This window comes from Oncorhynchus clarkii, chromosome 6 (genome assembly GCF_045791955.1).
Source record: "Oncorhynchus clarkii lewisi isolate Uvic-CL-2024 chromosome 6, UVic_Ocla_1.0, whole genome shotgun sequence".
NCBI lineage: Eukaryota > Metazoa > Chordata > Actinopteri > Salmoniformes > Salmonidae > Oncorhynchus > Oncorhynchus clarkii.
In genome coordinates this window covers 72,854,928-72,868,336 of record NC_092152.1, presented here as the reverse complement: position 1 = coordinate 72,868,336, position 13,409 = coordinate 72,854,928, and the positions used below count along the sequence as shown (strand labels likewise).

The 13,409-nt window shown below is 40.6% G+C and overlaps 1 protein-coding gene and 1 long non-coding RNA gene across 2 annotated transcripts; both read right to left on the bottom strand.

The window, feature by feature from the left end:
- Positions 1-127: 127 nt before the first annotated feature.
- On the bottom strand, positions 128-4,116 carry LOC139411583 (cytochrome P450 1A1). The gene is made up of 7 exons (XM_071158130.1): positions 3,981-4,116; positions 2,569-3,441; positions 2,333-2,459; positions 2,128-2,217; positions 1,811-1,934; positions 1,597-1,683; positions 128-1,450 (listed from the first exon to the last, which is right to left on the bottom strand). The coding sequence occupies exons 2-7, from the start codon at positions 3,406-3,408 to the stop codon at positions 1,150-1,152; spliced, it is 1,569 nt and encodes a 522-aa protein (XP_071014231.1). The 5' UTR covers positions 3,409-3,441; positions 3,981-4,116; the 3' UTR covers positions 128-1,149.
- A 5,025-nt stretch (positions 4,117-9,141) lies between these two features.
- Positions 9,142-13,152, bottom strand: LOC139412225 (uncharacterized). The gene is made up of 2 exons (XR_011634675.1): positions 12,839-13,152; positions 9,142-11,073 (listed from the first exon to the last, which is right to left on the bottom strand). It is a non-coding gene; the product is annotated as an uncharacterized lncRNA (long non-coding RNA).
- Between the last annotated feature and the right edge of the window lie 257 nt (positions 13,153-13,409).

The following is a 13,409-nucleotide window of genomic DNA, read 5'->3' as shown; positions in this document are numbered from 1 at the left end:
ACTCTTCGATCAGCCAAATACCGATGTCCTCTCCTAATGATTGGCCTGTGTATATTAGCTTGTGAATGCATGCATGGGTTATCAATGATATAATGATGGTTATCAAAGAAAAGAGAGCACAAGTTCATTGATTTTCAGCTTTTATTTCAGTAGCTACCTAGATAGCTACCAACAACACAATGCATAGTGTATACAGTTGGGGTTTTAGTTTTCAAGAGTCCTTCGTTACATTATAAAATGTTGACATTTATAACACAGTCAGTAATACATACGTATTTTGGTATCCTGACAAAGCCACCACAATATATACACATTTTAGGCACATTTCAAAAAAGGACTTTCCAAAATACATCTAGGCTTAAAAATGTACACAAACAATCAATCACATGTTGGTGGGATACAAGCATAGCTTCAGTGTGTTGTGTCCACATTTGACTGATTTATTCAGTGGAATAAAAATATATAGCTTAGAATTGGGAGGATACATCCATTCAACTCTGTCTGTGACCACCTGAACAATAACTCAAAAGTACGAGAACAGGCACTTTATGATGTAGGTTGTAACATTTTTGCCTCAAAACATTCTGTAGCAAAAAATTATACCCAAACATAGAACTAAAAAACAATGCTCTTTAAAACCCCATCATGGGTTTATGTATATGTTTTAAAGATGTATCCTCTTTAAAGCGATCTGATACAGTATATGAGCTGTGATCAAGGCAAGAGGAGCAGTAAAACACGATGATGTAGAACAAAAAGGCAGCTAAACAGCTATAGTCTCTCCTGATATCTCCTGAAGCAACACCTGAAAAACTCTAGGAGGCCCTGTGGTATGCTGGTCATAGAAACTAATCAACTCTATGAGTTTGTGAAGGTCCTTTATCCAATACAACACTTGTTTGGAATCCCCCTACATACCATTTCAGATTATAATTTTATCGATTTCAAATTGTCTACAATTTGACTCAGTTTTCCCTCACTGTTAATTCTCCAATGAATCAAGAGAGGTGTCAAGCCCAGTCGTTCCTAGAGAGAAAATGTACTCTCGGACATTTAAATCTGAACTCATCTCATGCCATCAAGTATGTAGGGCTAACTATAAATCAGTTATAGTGATGTTGAGAATCATCATAAATGTGACCATGGCCCTCACTCCTCCTGCCCCCATGGCCGCATGCTAGCCTTCAGCTGACAGCGCTTGTGCTTCATGGTGAGGCCGTATTCTGGGGTCATGTCCAGTGGGTGCCCAGGTTTCTCCTGGAAGCGCAGCCTTTGGAGCAGGATGGCCAAGAAGAGGTAGACCTCGTTGCGTCCGATGGCCTCACCGATGCAGCGGCGCTTGCCCATGCCGAATACGAGCACTTTCTCCCCCTCCAGCTTGTTGAGTTCTGTGCCATCAGCACTCAGGAAACGGTCAGGGTTGAATGAAGAAGGCTCCTTCCACAGCTCCCTGAAGAGCACAGAGGTAACCATTTACATTAGGTTCTTGTTATACCTGTGTAGTAACACTGTAATTACTGCAGTAACAACACTGTTGTTGCACAGTAGTTGCATAGTAATGGAGTTGAGAAGTTTTAGTTTGAAAATCCTACTCACGGGTCATGGTTGACCTGCCACTGGTTGATGAAGACACAGGTGTCCTTGGGAATGAAGTAGCCATTGAGGGATGTATCCTTGATTGTGCTAAAAAAAAATTGACAATACCAGTCAGACCATGCCATATGTGTCTATAATGTGTAACTGATATTGTGAATGTCTGTTTGGCTGATATTGTAAATTTGTGTTTTGAGCAGGTGCAAGTGCAACTCACCAGTGTGGGATGGTGAACGGCAGGAAGGAAGAGTGCCGGAAGATCTCCAGGATGAAGGCTTCCAGCAGAGGTAAGTTGATTTTGTCTGAGAGACGGGGAGTGCGAATCATTCCCACCTTTTCCTCTGTTGGGAGGACAATAGAGAACATTGGATATCAAAAAAGAATGGGACGGGTAGTGACAGGTCAGTAAGCCACAATCTTTTGAATCATGACTCTATAGAATTACATATAGAACTGATTTATAGGATCTCTGTGGATGACTCATTTAATTTAAGGAACAGAACTATCTGTTAAAACCAGCAAGGTTCAACTTACTCAGTTCCTGATGCAGTCTTTCCTGGATCTCTGGGTAAGCCACAAGGTACACAACAGCCCATGACAGAGCTGTGCTGATGGTGTCAAAACCTTGAGAGGGAGACAGAAGCCGCATTGCATAATTAAAACATCTTACAAATGTACATTTGTTCAAATGATATGGAGTGACCCAGCATAACTGTTACGTTATTTTTACTCGACTCACCTGCACCAAACAGATCATTGACAATGCCCACAATCTTCTCATCAGAAACCTGGATGTTGGCGTTCTCATCTAGTTTCCTGTCCTCACAGTGGTCAATGAGGGAGTCAGTGATGTCACGGATGTTGTCCTGAAAACAGAACAATGGACAATCAGTATCACAGACAACAAACAGCAATAGTTCAAACATGGAATGAAACATGTAACATCTTTGAAACATGATGCAATGTATTATTTACCTTGTCATAGCTTTCATAGTGCTCACTGACAATCTTCTGCACAAAGGTGTTGAAACGGTCATTGATATCCATAAACCTCTTCATGGTGCGGTTGGGCAGGTAACGAAGGATGGGAATGAAGTCTGCAGGGTTGCCGCTGCCCACCACCTGCCCAAACTCATCACTCATGTTCACCAAGCCCAACAGCTCCTGGTCATCATGGCTGTAGCGCCGGCCGAAGCACATTCCACAGATGACGTTGGCCACCGATACGACAATATGGCGGAAGGGGTCAAAGCTGCCACTGACATCCATGACGGAGGTCAGCTGTTTTACCAAGTACTCTCCCTCCTTGCAGACGTGCTCCTCCAGGGCACAGGAGTACTCTGGGGTCGTTCCCTCCAGGGTGGCGAAAGAGCGGAGGGCGCTCATAGCTAGCTTGCGGCGGGCGCGCCACACCCCAGCCTTGTCGGTGCTGAAGGCCAAGCTCTTGCCGTCGTTGATGAATTTGAAGCTGTATAGATCGGGCCTCCCGGCGAAGTCTTCCCCTTGCTTGATAAGAGCCTGGCGGACTGTCTCATTGCCACTCAGAACAACCACAGGCCGCATCCCTATTTGGATCTGGAAGACTGAGCCGTAGCGCTCGCTCATGGCAGTCAGGCTAAGGTGAGGGTTGTTGTACACCTCCAGCACATTCCCGATGATGGGAAGGGGCTTTGGTCCTGGGAGCCGTTTTAGTCCCTCTGGGATCTCTGTGTGCTTGTACTTCATGAGCATGTACACCAGGCATAGTGTTACTATGGCCACCAGCCCCTCAGACACAGAGACTGAGCCGATAATGGGTAGTATCATCAGAACCATTTTTATATGTTTTTTTAGTGGCTTGTGCACAATCTGTAAGAAGGAGAGGTACATGTTTTAGTGATTAATAGTGAGCAAGAAAAATACTCCAGCTGAGTAATAAACATTGCTCGATAACATTGTTCAAAAATTGCATTGGGGGAATTACGCACGAGTGATGCCATACTGACTGCATGCTTTACGCATACAGCCCCATGTACTTTACGCATGGTGCACTCACACTTTTCACGCTTTTGCAAGCCACCTTACTCTACCAGTCTTGTACCATTAAACATAGGCTACATAAAAGGCTGTATAGTATTTTAAAAAATTAAAGCCCTTTAACTGTTACATTGCCTACACGTACGTACATTTTTTTCGAATAGATTATACTAAAAAGAAGACTCAAGAATAAACGGTACAATATAACAGTGTATAATGCATTTTGTAGCTAGTTATATTGTATTTAAGAAAAGAAGGAAAAAAAACAGTACTAATATTATGTGCAAACTAGTTAATAAATGTTATTTCGAGACTTCATTCACAACAAAAAGACACCTGCTATTCCAACATATGTTTACCATTTTTATTACCTTCCGTTATGAGCCAATTGAGCCGTCTTGCAGGGAGATCGAAGAAGTTTGCAGGTGAGGTTATATTTATGCAAAGCTTTTTCTCTTGCTATAAGAGAACTCCGTTTCTCTGTACTTAAAAGTAAGAATGGGAACTTCTTTTATAGAGCGCTTCTCAGCTCCATTGGCTGATGTCTGAGTGACGTAACCTCTCTCCCTCTCTTGGCTTGCTAGCAGCAGCGGCTGTCTCTGAAGGAGAGGTGTAATAAAATATCAAGCGGAAACATCAATGAGTAGTGTGTATATATATATATATAGTTGAAGTCGGAAGTTTACATACACTTAAGTTTACATACACTTAGTCAATAAAACTCGTTTTTCAACCTCTCCACAAATTTCTTGTTATCAAACTATAGTTTTGGCAAGTCGGTTAAGACATCTACTTTGTGCATGACACAAGTAATTTTTCCAACAATTGTTTACAAACAGATGATTTCACTTATAATTCACTGTATCACAATTCCAGTGGGTCAGAAGTTTACATACACTTTATTGACTGTGCTTTTAAACAGCTTGGAAAATTCCAGAAGATTATGTCATGGCTTTAGAAGCTTCTGATAGGCTAATTGACATCATTTGAGTCAATTGGAGGTGTACCTGTGGATGTATTTCAAGGTCTACCTTCAAACTCAGTGCCTCTTTGCTTGACATCATGGGAAAACCAAAATAAATCAGCCAAAGACCTCAGAAAATAAATTGTAGACCTCCACAAGTCTGGTTCATCCTTGGAAGCAATTTCTAAATGTCTGAAGGTACTAAGTTCATCTGTACAAACAATAGTATGCAAGTATAAACGCCATGGGACCACGCAGCCATCATACCGCTCAGGAAGGAGACGCGTTCTGTCTCCTAGAGATGAACGTACTTTGGTGCGAAAAGTGCAAATCAATCCCAGAACAACAGCAAAGGACATTGTGAAGATGCTGGAGGAAACAGGTATTAAAGTATCTATATCCACAGTAAAACTAGTCCTATATCGACATAACCTGAAAGGTCGCTCAGCAAGGAAGAAGCCACTGCTCCAAAACCACATAAAAAAGCCAGACTACGGTTTGCAACTGCACATGGGGACAAAGATCATACTTTTTGGAGAAATGTCCTCTGGTCTGATGAAACAAAAATATAACTGTTTGGCCATAATAACCATCGTTATGTTTGGCTTGCAAGCCGAAGAACACCATCCTAAACATGAATCACGGTTGTGGCAGCATCATGTTGTGGGGGTGCTTTGCTGCATGAGGGACTGGTGCACTTCACAAAATAGATGGTCAAGGTATTGGAGTGGCCATTACAAAGCCCTGATCTCAATCCCATAGAAAATTTGTGGGCAGAACTGAAAAAGCATGTGCGAGCAAGGAGGCCTACAAACCTGACTCAGTTACACCAACTCTGTCAGGAGGAATGGGCCAAAATTCACCCAACTTGTTGTGGGAAGCTTGTGGAAGGCTACCTGAAACGTTTGACCCAAGTTAAACAATTTAAAGGCAATGCTACCAAATACTAATTGAGTGTATGTAAAATTCTGACCCACTGGGAATGTGATGAAAGGAAAAAAAGCTGAATTAATCATTCTCTCTACTACTTATCTGACATTTCACATTCTTAAAATACATTACTAGGATTATATATATATATTTATATATATATATATATATAATGTAAGCTTGCCTTTATTATAAAAATAAACATCTAAGGAGTAACAAAAAAAAATATATGAGTGTATGCTTTCTCTGATATATCAGTGATGGGCCCTATTGAAAAACGATATACATACAATTTCATATAGTTTGTTATAAAAACATAACCATAGGGAAATTCAATAGGGAAATTCTCAGTAGGCTATTCCACGTTCATATGACTTTAAAACATTTTATTTATTTTTTAAACATTTTTAGATTTGATTTTAGGTTTATATCAGAATAATTGGATGAGTCTCTTTTCAGATGTTCATTAGCCTGTTGGAGGGAGTTATAAAAAAGACTATACAGAAGAAGCCAGTCAGGTAAGAGGAATACAGGACCCATTGATTTGTGGAATGATCAACAATGATATTTGCAATTGAAGTAGAGCATGTTAAATGTGTTATTGTGTAATAACAATACAATAATACAATCAGCCTAACTTTTAATCATAATATATCATCATAATCATTAGCACAACCATGTAGATGTAGACTTATAATCACTATCATACCTATTCATCATACTACACATCTTACTTATAATGTTATAGATGTGGTAATTATATTTGTATTTTTTATTTTATTTATTTGTTTAGGCCTAAATATTTATGTGAATTTTATAATTATTTTTTCCCCATTAATGTTAGAGTATTGGGCCTAATTTTGCAGGCTATGGTAGGCAGTAGGCTAATAAGCCATATTGAAAAAAGGCAATTCACCCACTCCTTATCATGTTATGAACTAGTTATATTAAAAGTATATGGAACATATTCATGAAAACAATTATATAAAGCACATTGTATAAGGATGACAGTACTTTGGGCCAGATCCAAATATTTATTCTCAATGATCTATTGAACATGAACTCTTCCACAACTAATTTAAGGACACAAGGTTAATCACTTTGGGCCCACAATATTTTCAAAAGTAAATGTACCATCAGTGTCTAGTCTGTTTCCAGTGGTATTCATTTTTATATTTTATTATTAGCAAACATCAACATTTCCGCTTGAAATACTTGTTACATAAATTAATTAACAGGACATTGTTACGCATTAGTTATTAAGTCATAAACCCTTTGGCAATCATTCCTTTGGTCCTACTCATTGCAACAGATTTCGATAGCGTGCAAAGGTGTAGCCTATCCCAAGCGGGAGAACTTACAGCCCCGAAGTACTTTTTATCAAGAGACTCATCTTTGACAGTTTGATAAATCTCACTCAACCTGTCAACAGTATAACGGTGGTGCATATAAGGACAATGGGAAGACGTGTGCGTCTTATTAACTTATAGGAAACAAATGTAGCCAACCTATCAACTGTGTCATGGAGGATAAAACATTCGATTGAGATAAGAGACTATATTGTCTTGTCTGCTTGTGTACGCTATCCAAAGTGTTTGACTTCGGATCCCTGTTGTGTTAATCAATATCCCAATTGGAATGTACTCAAATGTAAGTTATATGCATTAAGACCCAGAATAGAGTATTCTAGACCGCAGCATCCACAACACACCAGTCTGAGCGGAGTCTGTTTTGAAACAAGTCGTGATAAAAACTGTCAAATGCCATCGCGTGCGTGTACCTGTTAGCATTCGAGTTAAAGATTGGCCAAGTTGCGTGAGAGCGTTTTGGTCATGCCCTCGCCTCCCCCAGCCCTTGGTTAAGGATGCTGGGGTGTGAGGGTGGGGGAGTATTCTGTCAGCACTGCAGGGGTGAAAGGGTGAATGAGTTCATCATTACCCTTACAGTCTCTCTTCTTTTAGGAAATGTACATCCTATTCCAGATAGCCTACTGACAGTGAATATATATCGACTCTGCACAGCAATACGAGGGATTTCCAACATAGTTGGACCATGAACTGAAACATTCTCAGCGGTAATGAGGACATCGACTGAAAAGGACCTGTATGGATTGCATATAAGCACCACTGATATAGAAGGCTTTATGGTTATGGACAACATGCACAAAATCTGTTCCTCAGAATTAAATGATTGTTTATTTACTTATTTCAACAACGTATTTTGGATGCATATACGACTTTCCTGTTAACCAGCATCATATTAGGCTGGCTGTTAGCCTATATGCTTTGATTGATAAACAAAACTTGTTGCTGAGAAATCTATCTCGACTAAATCCTAACTTAATATCCACGTGCGTAATTAGACACTTAACCAAATCTCCTATCAGTGCAGGATTTACGCGCAGACATGCGTTATTATGCACGCATATCTCTATCATTGGGGCCACAATGACCTGTCCATATACAAATAAACACGCTGAAATGGTTTACTAAAGGCAAGGATGTTTTAATTAAGTTTTTATTGAAGACAATTATGGTTAATTAGGCTATATTTTAAGCATTCACTAATCTCTTTGTTATTTTATTTTAGTTGTTCTCTATATCATAATTTACAACAGGTAAATAAATGGCTTTATATTAATTGTCTTTTGCCTACTTGACAATATGCCTCTATATTTTGTCTTGCGGTATTTCAACTTCCAAGACCTGTGTTAAACATTCGGTTTTGGGTAAACTTTAGGAATGTATAATTCACAATGGGTTAACTTTATTGCTCAATTTAAATAATTAGCATAATTCAACTTGAAGACGTCACAAGACATTTAAGTGCACAATTCAGTGTATGAATGTGTGGCTATTAGACAGCGTCGCTATTAGTTTCCTAAATAGTTAAACATTTGGATGATCATTCCTGGAACCCTGGATCACAACTAGTAGGCAACCCAAAATGTGCAGACTTTGAGGAAAGTGAAGTGTCACTCCAAAGCCAAGATAAATGACGCCAATGTGTAATTGAAATTGTGAAAAACAATAGACTAATTTACCACTGTTTGAGGCATATGAACACTATAATAATATTGAGAGACGCTCTTAATCGCTTATTTTTCTCCTCCGAGATTGGCCTAGGTATTATTGCCATGCTCAATATGATGGATAATGCCAGTCGCTGGGCTTTCGCACACTCGCCGCCCGCCCGTGCCCCTCAGCGCTACGTTCCTGCTCCTGCAGTTCGCGTGAGAAAGCGGAGCTCCCGCACGGAGGGGTGGGCTTGGTCTTCGGGACAATCCTAAATCTGCTTGGTCAGTCACGCGAAGGCAGCAGCCCATGGAAAGACACAAGGGTCTTAAACGCTGCAGAACAAAGAGCGCAGGACGTGAGACTTTTTCTTGGTCACGGAGGTGCACATATTCGCGCGCTATAGCTTCTGTAAATGCGAGGATCTTGGGCTTTGTAGTCATGCGATCTACCACTCAGGCTTCACGCAGGCATGCAACTGGCTGGCTGAAGTCAAATGCCTAAATCCACCAAATACCAATTGACCTGCATAGTCACGGTAATGTCAACCATGGCAGGTACCTTCGCGTACGAACTTGGAAACCATTTTATGACATTTCAAAGAGCTGCTTAAAAACAAAGTTCTCCAAATGAGACTGTTCACTGGTACAGCATGACACAGTCAAAGGCTGATTTATTAAGCATAAACATAAAGTATATAATCACACTAAGCATTACGCACAGCTTTGTGAGGGGAGAGGGAGACGATAGCGTGAGAGGCTATGGAGGGACATTATTCCATACAGGTCCAGCATTCAACGTAAACATCAGGATCACACCCGTTTGAAATAGGCTTCTCTGTTCATATGGTTATGGTCTAACACGCCACTCCCTGCTCATCATTAGTGACTTGCTCAATGACCTCCAACAGTTTGTATGACCTCTAGTTGCAACGCAGGTTCATACATGGAATTACATTCAAATCAAATATTTTTGGTCACATACACATATTTATGTTATTGCGGTTGTAGCGAGATGCTTGTGTTCCTAGTTCCAAAAGTGCAGTAGTATCTAACAATTCACAACAATACACACACATCTAAAAGTAAAAGAATGGAATTAAGAAATATATAAATATTCGATCAAGCAATGTTGGAGTGGCATTGACTAAAATACAGTATAACATAATACAGTATATACATATGAGATGAGTAAAGTAGTATGTAAACATAATTTAAACATTATTAAAGTGACTAATGTTCTATTATTAAAGTGGCCAGTGATTCCAAGTCTATGTCTATAGGGCAGCAATTGAGGACAATAACGTGACAAATATCAATAGGAAATGTTCAAGTAGTCTGTTATTTAGTCATGTTAGGGTCCCACACATACATCCAGGATGTCCATTTACAGAGCTCACATCATAACCAAAACACTGTTTAGCCCACAGCAAATTGAAATTCCCTTGAAGAATCTCCCTTTCTGAGTAATGACTGTAAAGGCAGCTGAAGTCTTCAGTCCTTTGGCACGCAATAACCAAACACCTGTCACACACCTTCAAACCAGGTATGTGTGTGTGAGTGTGAGGGAATTTTTCGTGAGTGGGTTTGCATCTGTGTGAGGGCGTGTTGTTGTGTGTGCATGAGGGCAGGAGTTTGTTATGGAGGAGGTCAACTAACCCCTGTACACAGACTGGTAGTTAGAGCAATTAACCACTCAGGTGACAGGTCAGATTGGTGCACTCATCTCTCAGTATTTTATTCTAGTCTGACAGAACAGACAGAACAGTCTGTGCTACCAGAGGATTGGAAGTGTCTTCTTTGAACTCTCAGGAAAATAAAACATGCATGAACAGTCAGGAGAGAGCGACAATATCACAATTGTTCATACACGCAATGCCAAAGCACACAACACTTATTTATTAACATGTTATTACTGTTTATACTATGTTATTACTGTGTTTTATTACCATGTTATTACTGTGTTATTACCACTTGTTATTACCAATTCTATGGAGTACTGTAAACCATTAGGGCAGTACTTCAAATGTATTTATAAAGCCCTTCTTACATCAGCTGATATCTCAAAGTGCTGTACAGAAACCCAGCATAAAACCACAAACAGCAAGCAATGCAGGTGTAGAAGCACGGTGGCTAGGAAAAACTGCCTAGAAAGGCCAAAACCAGGCTATGAGGGGTGGCCAGTCCTCATCTGGCTGTTCCGGGTGGAGATAATACCAGAACATGGCCAAGACGTTCAAATGTTCATAGATGACCAGCAGGGTCAAATAATAATAATCACAGTGGTTGTCAAGGCTGCAACGGGTCAGCAGCTCAGGAGCAAATGTCAATTGGCTTTTCATAGCCGATCATTCAGAGTATCTCTACCGCTCCTTCTGTCTCTAAAGAGTTGAAAACAGCAGGTCTGGGACAGGTAGCACGTCCGGTGAATAGGTCAGGGTTCCATAGCCACAGGCAGAACAGTTGAAACTGGAGCAGCAGCACGGCTAGGTGGAATGGGGACAGTAAGGAGTCATCAGGCCAGGTAGTCCTGAGGCATGGTCCTAGGGCTCAGGTCCTCCGAGAGAGAGAAAGAAAGAAAGAATTAGAGAGAGCATACTTAAATTCACACAGGACACCGGGTAAGACAGGATAAATAGATATAACAGACTCCAGATATAACAGACTGACCCTAGCCCCCCGACACATAAACTACTGCGGCATAAATACTGGAGGCTGAGACAGGAGGGGTCGGGAGACACTGTGGCCCTGTCCGACGACGTCCGTACTTGTTACCCTGAAAAAGCTAACGACATCTCCTACTATGCAGATGTTATAGGTTTTAGGGACGATCATCTGAGAGGGTTTGCCTCCGCCTTTTCTTTTGACTTGAAGATGGCCCAAACCCTAAGAAGGAAGAATGTGTAGTCTTTTTAAGTGCAGGGAGTGATGCATTTATCAGTGGGAAATCAGCCGTGTGGCTGAGTTGGTATAGCATGGCACTTGCAATGCAAGAGTTGTGGGTTCAATTCCCCTGGGGACAAATACAAAAAATAAAAAACAAGTACAAAAATGTATGCCCTCACTACCGTAAGTCACTCTCGTTAAACTAGGACAACCATCTCTGTAACGGGTGCAATAAGTACAAATACTAACAGATTGGATTAGTTTATGTATGTTATTAATCTTTGTGTAGCATAAGATTAATCAACCAATAAATGTGCATGCCAAAACACAGACATTGAAACAAACAATTCTGAAAAATGTACCTGCAATTGAGCATGCTGGGAAATATGATAATGATGGGCGTGGTTTTGAGTGATTTACTCCACACAGATAAACATTTCATAATCACACTTAACTCTGTTTATTCATACCAACACAGGGTTCCTTTACACCACTGAGTGTTGAATGTAACTCCTGAATCCACTCGAAATGTTACACTGAAAAATCAACACTAGATAAAACTGGCCAATTTGCTGTGTATCATACTATACATTGCTGGTTCACTCATACTCCCTTCTATTCTCCTACTTTCTGTTCAATAAATTCACAGAAAATACTCATTTGAAAAACAGAAATCATGGCAAAGATATCAACTATGTCAGTGCTGTATATGTAAAATGATTAAGGGAATACCAGATACAGTACATGCATAAATATTCCCATATCATTACAGATAAAACAATTCTCACAGCTATCTTTTTAAATGTAGCAGATTACTAAAATTCCTGATGTTAAAGTTTAAACACTGAGGTAAACATTATTGCTCAGGCACAATTTAAAAATAAAATAGCTTATACAGATTCAGAAAGGTTCTATGTGGAACCCTTCTTGCTTTCCAAAGAATCACCAAAGAACCCTTTCTTCCAAAATTGTCTCTTAGGATGAAAAATGTTCTAGGTTGAACTCTTTGCCTAACAAAGAACCCTTGTCTTCCAAAAAGGGTTCATTCTTCAGATGAAAAGGGTTCTTGGAAGAACCCTATCCATCTACAAATAACCCCTTTGGAACCTTTTTTTCTAAGAATTTAGGTCATGACACTACTCATGAATGTGCGACTGTGACCTCATACAAACCCCCTCTGGCTTGAGTAAGTCAACACGCAATCACTTACACTATACACAAACTGTAATTGAGCAACATTCTGTCTCGCTCGCTCCCGCGGCCGGCTCGAAGTGCACTCACAGGAATGCTGGGGTTCGGAACAGGGAGAGGAGGGGGCCGGTCCCCATATTGTATCACCTTCCCCTCACGGATTGGAGTGAACATAACATTAGTAACTGAGCGAACAGTCCCGGTCTCTCTCTGTCCTTAAGCAAGCCAAAGTTAAAAATACTCACCGGGAAAAACAATAGTTGCGTGCGGAAATATCTCGGTCATCCGTCTTTCTGTCACGCACGAAGCTGCCATGCGCTTTTTTTTTACGCTGACTCAAACGGGGGGCGAAAAAATAAAGAGGACATGTCATAAAGAAAGGAAAATATGAAACGCGTGTACAAAGACAGATATACAACCACATAGTGAAAGAAGATATGGATAGGCTTGACACGCAAAACAAGCCATGCGTGAAACAAATTAACCTCGTCTGCCCCTCCAATTCTCTCAGCGGGCTTCGCAGGCTATGGAGCGGGTTGACAGCACATTTACGGGTTAATCATTGTGCCACAGACCCGGCATTGCGTGCAGACTGTGTTTGCTCTGGCTGTGCCAAGGGTCGCGAGGTTGTGTACAGAGAGAGCAGGGGAGGCATCAGCCAACCTCGCGGGTCACCCCTTTTATCAAAACAGTCACCGACCGTTTTTTGGGAAGCACGCTACTGTTGTGTAAATAGAAAAGTTTACAGAGATTGGCCAGACTCAAATGTGGATTTCTTCTAGAAACTGGTGCACTATAATGCATATTTCAATCAGT

Bases quoted from the DNA above. Each gene is read 5' to 3' on its own strand.
- LOC139411583 (XM_071158130.1), bottom strand. From the start codon at position 3,408: ATGGTTCTGATGATACTACCCATTATCGGCTCAGTCTCTGTGTCTGAG. The intron at 1,684-1,810 runs GTGAGTTGCACT...ATTTTTTTTTAG, and splicing joins CCGTTCACCATCCCACACTG to CACAATCAAGGATACATCCC. The intron at 1,451-1,596 runs GTGAGTAGGATT...TGTGCTCTTCAG, and splicing joins TGGCAGGTCAACCATGACCC to GGAGCTGTGGAAGGAGCCTT.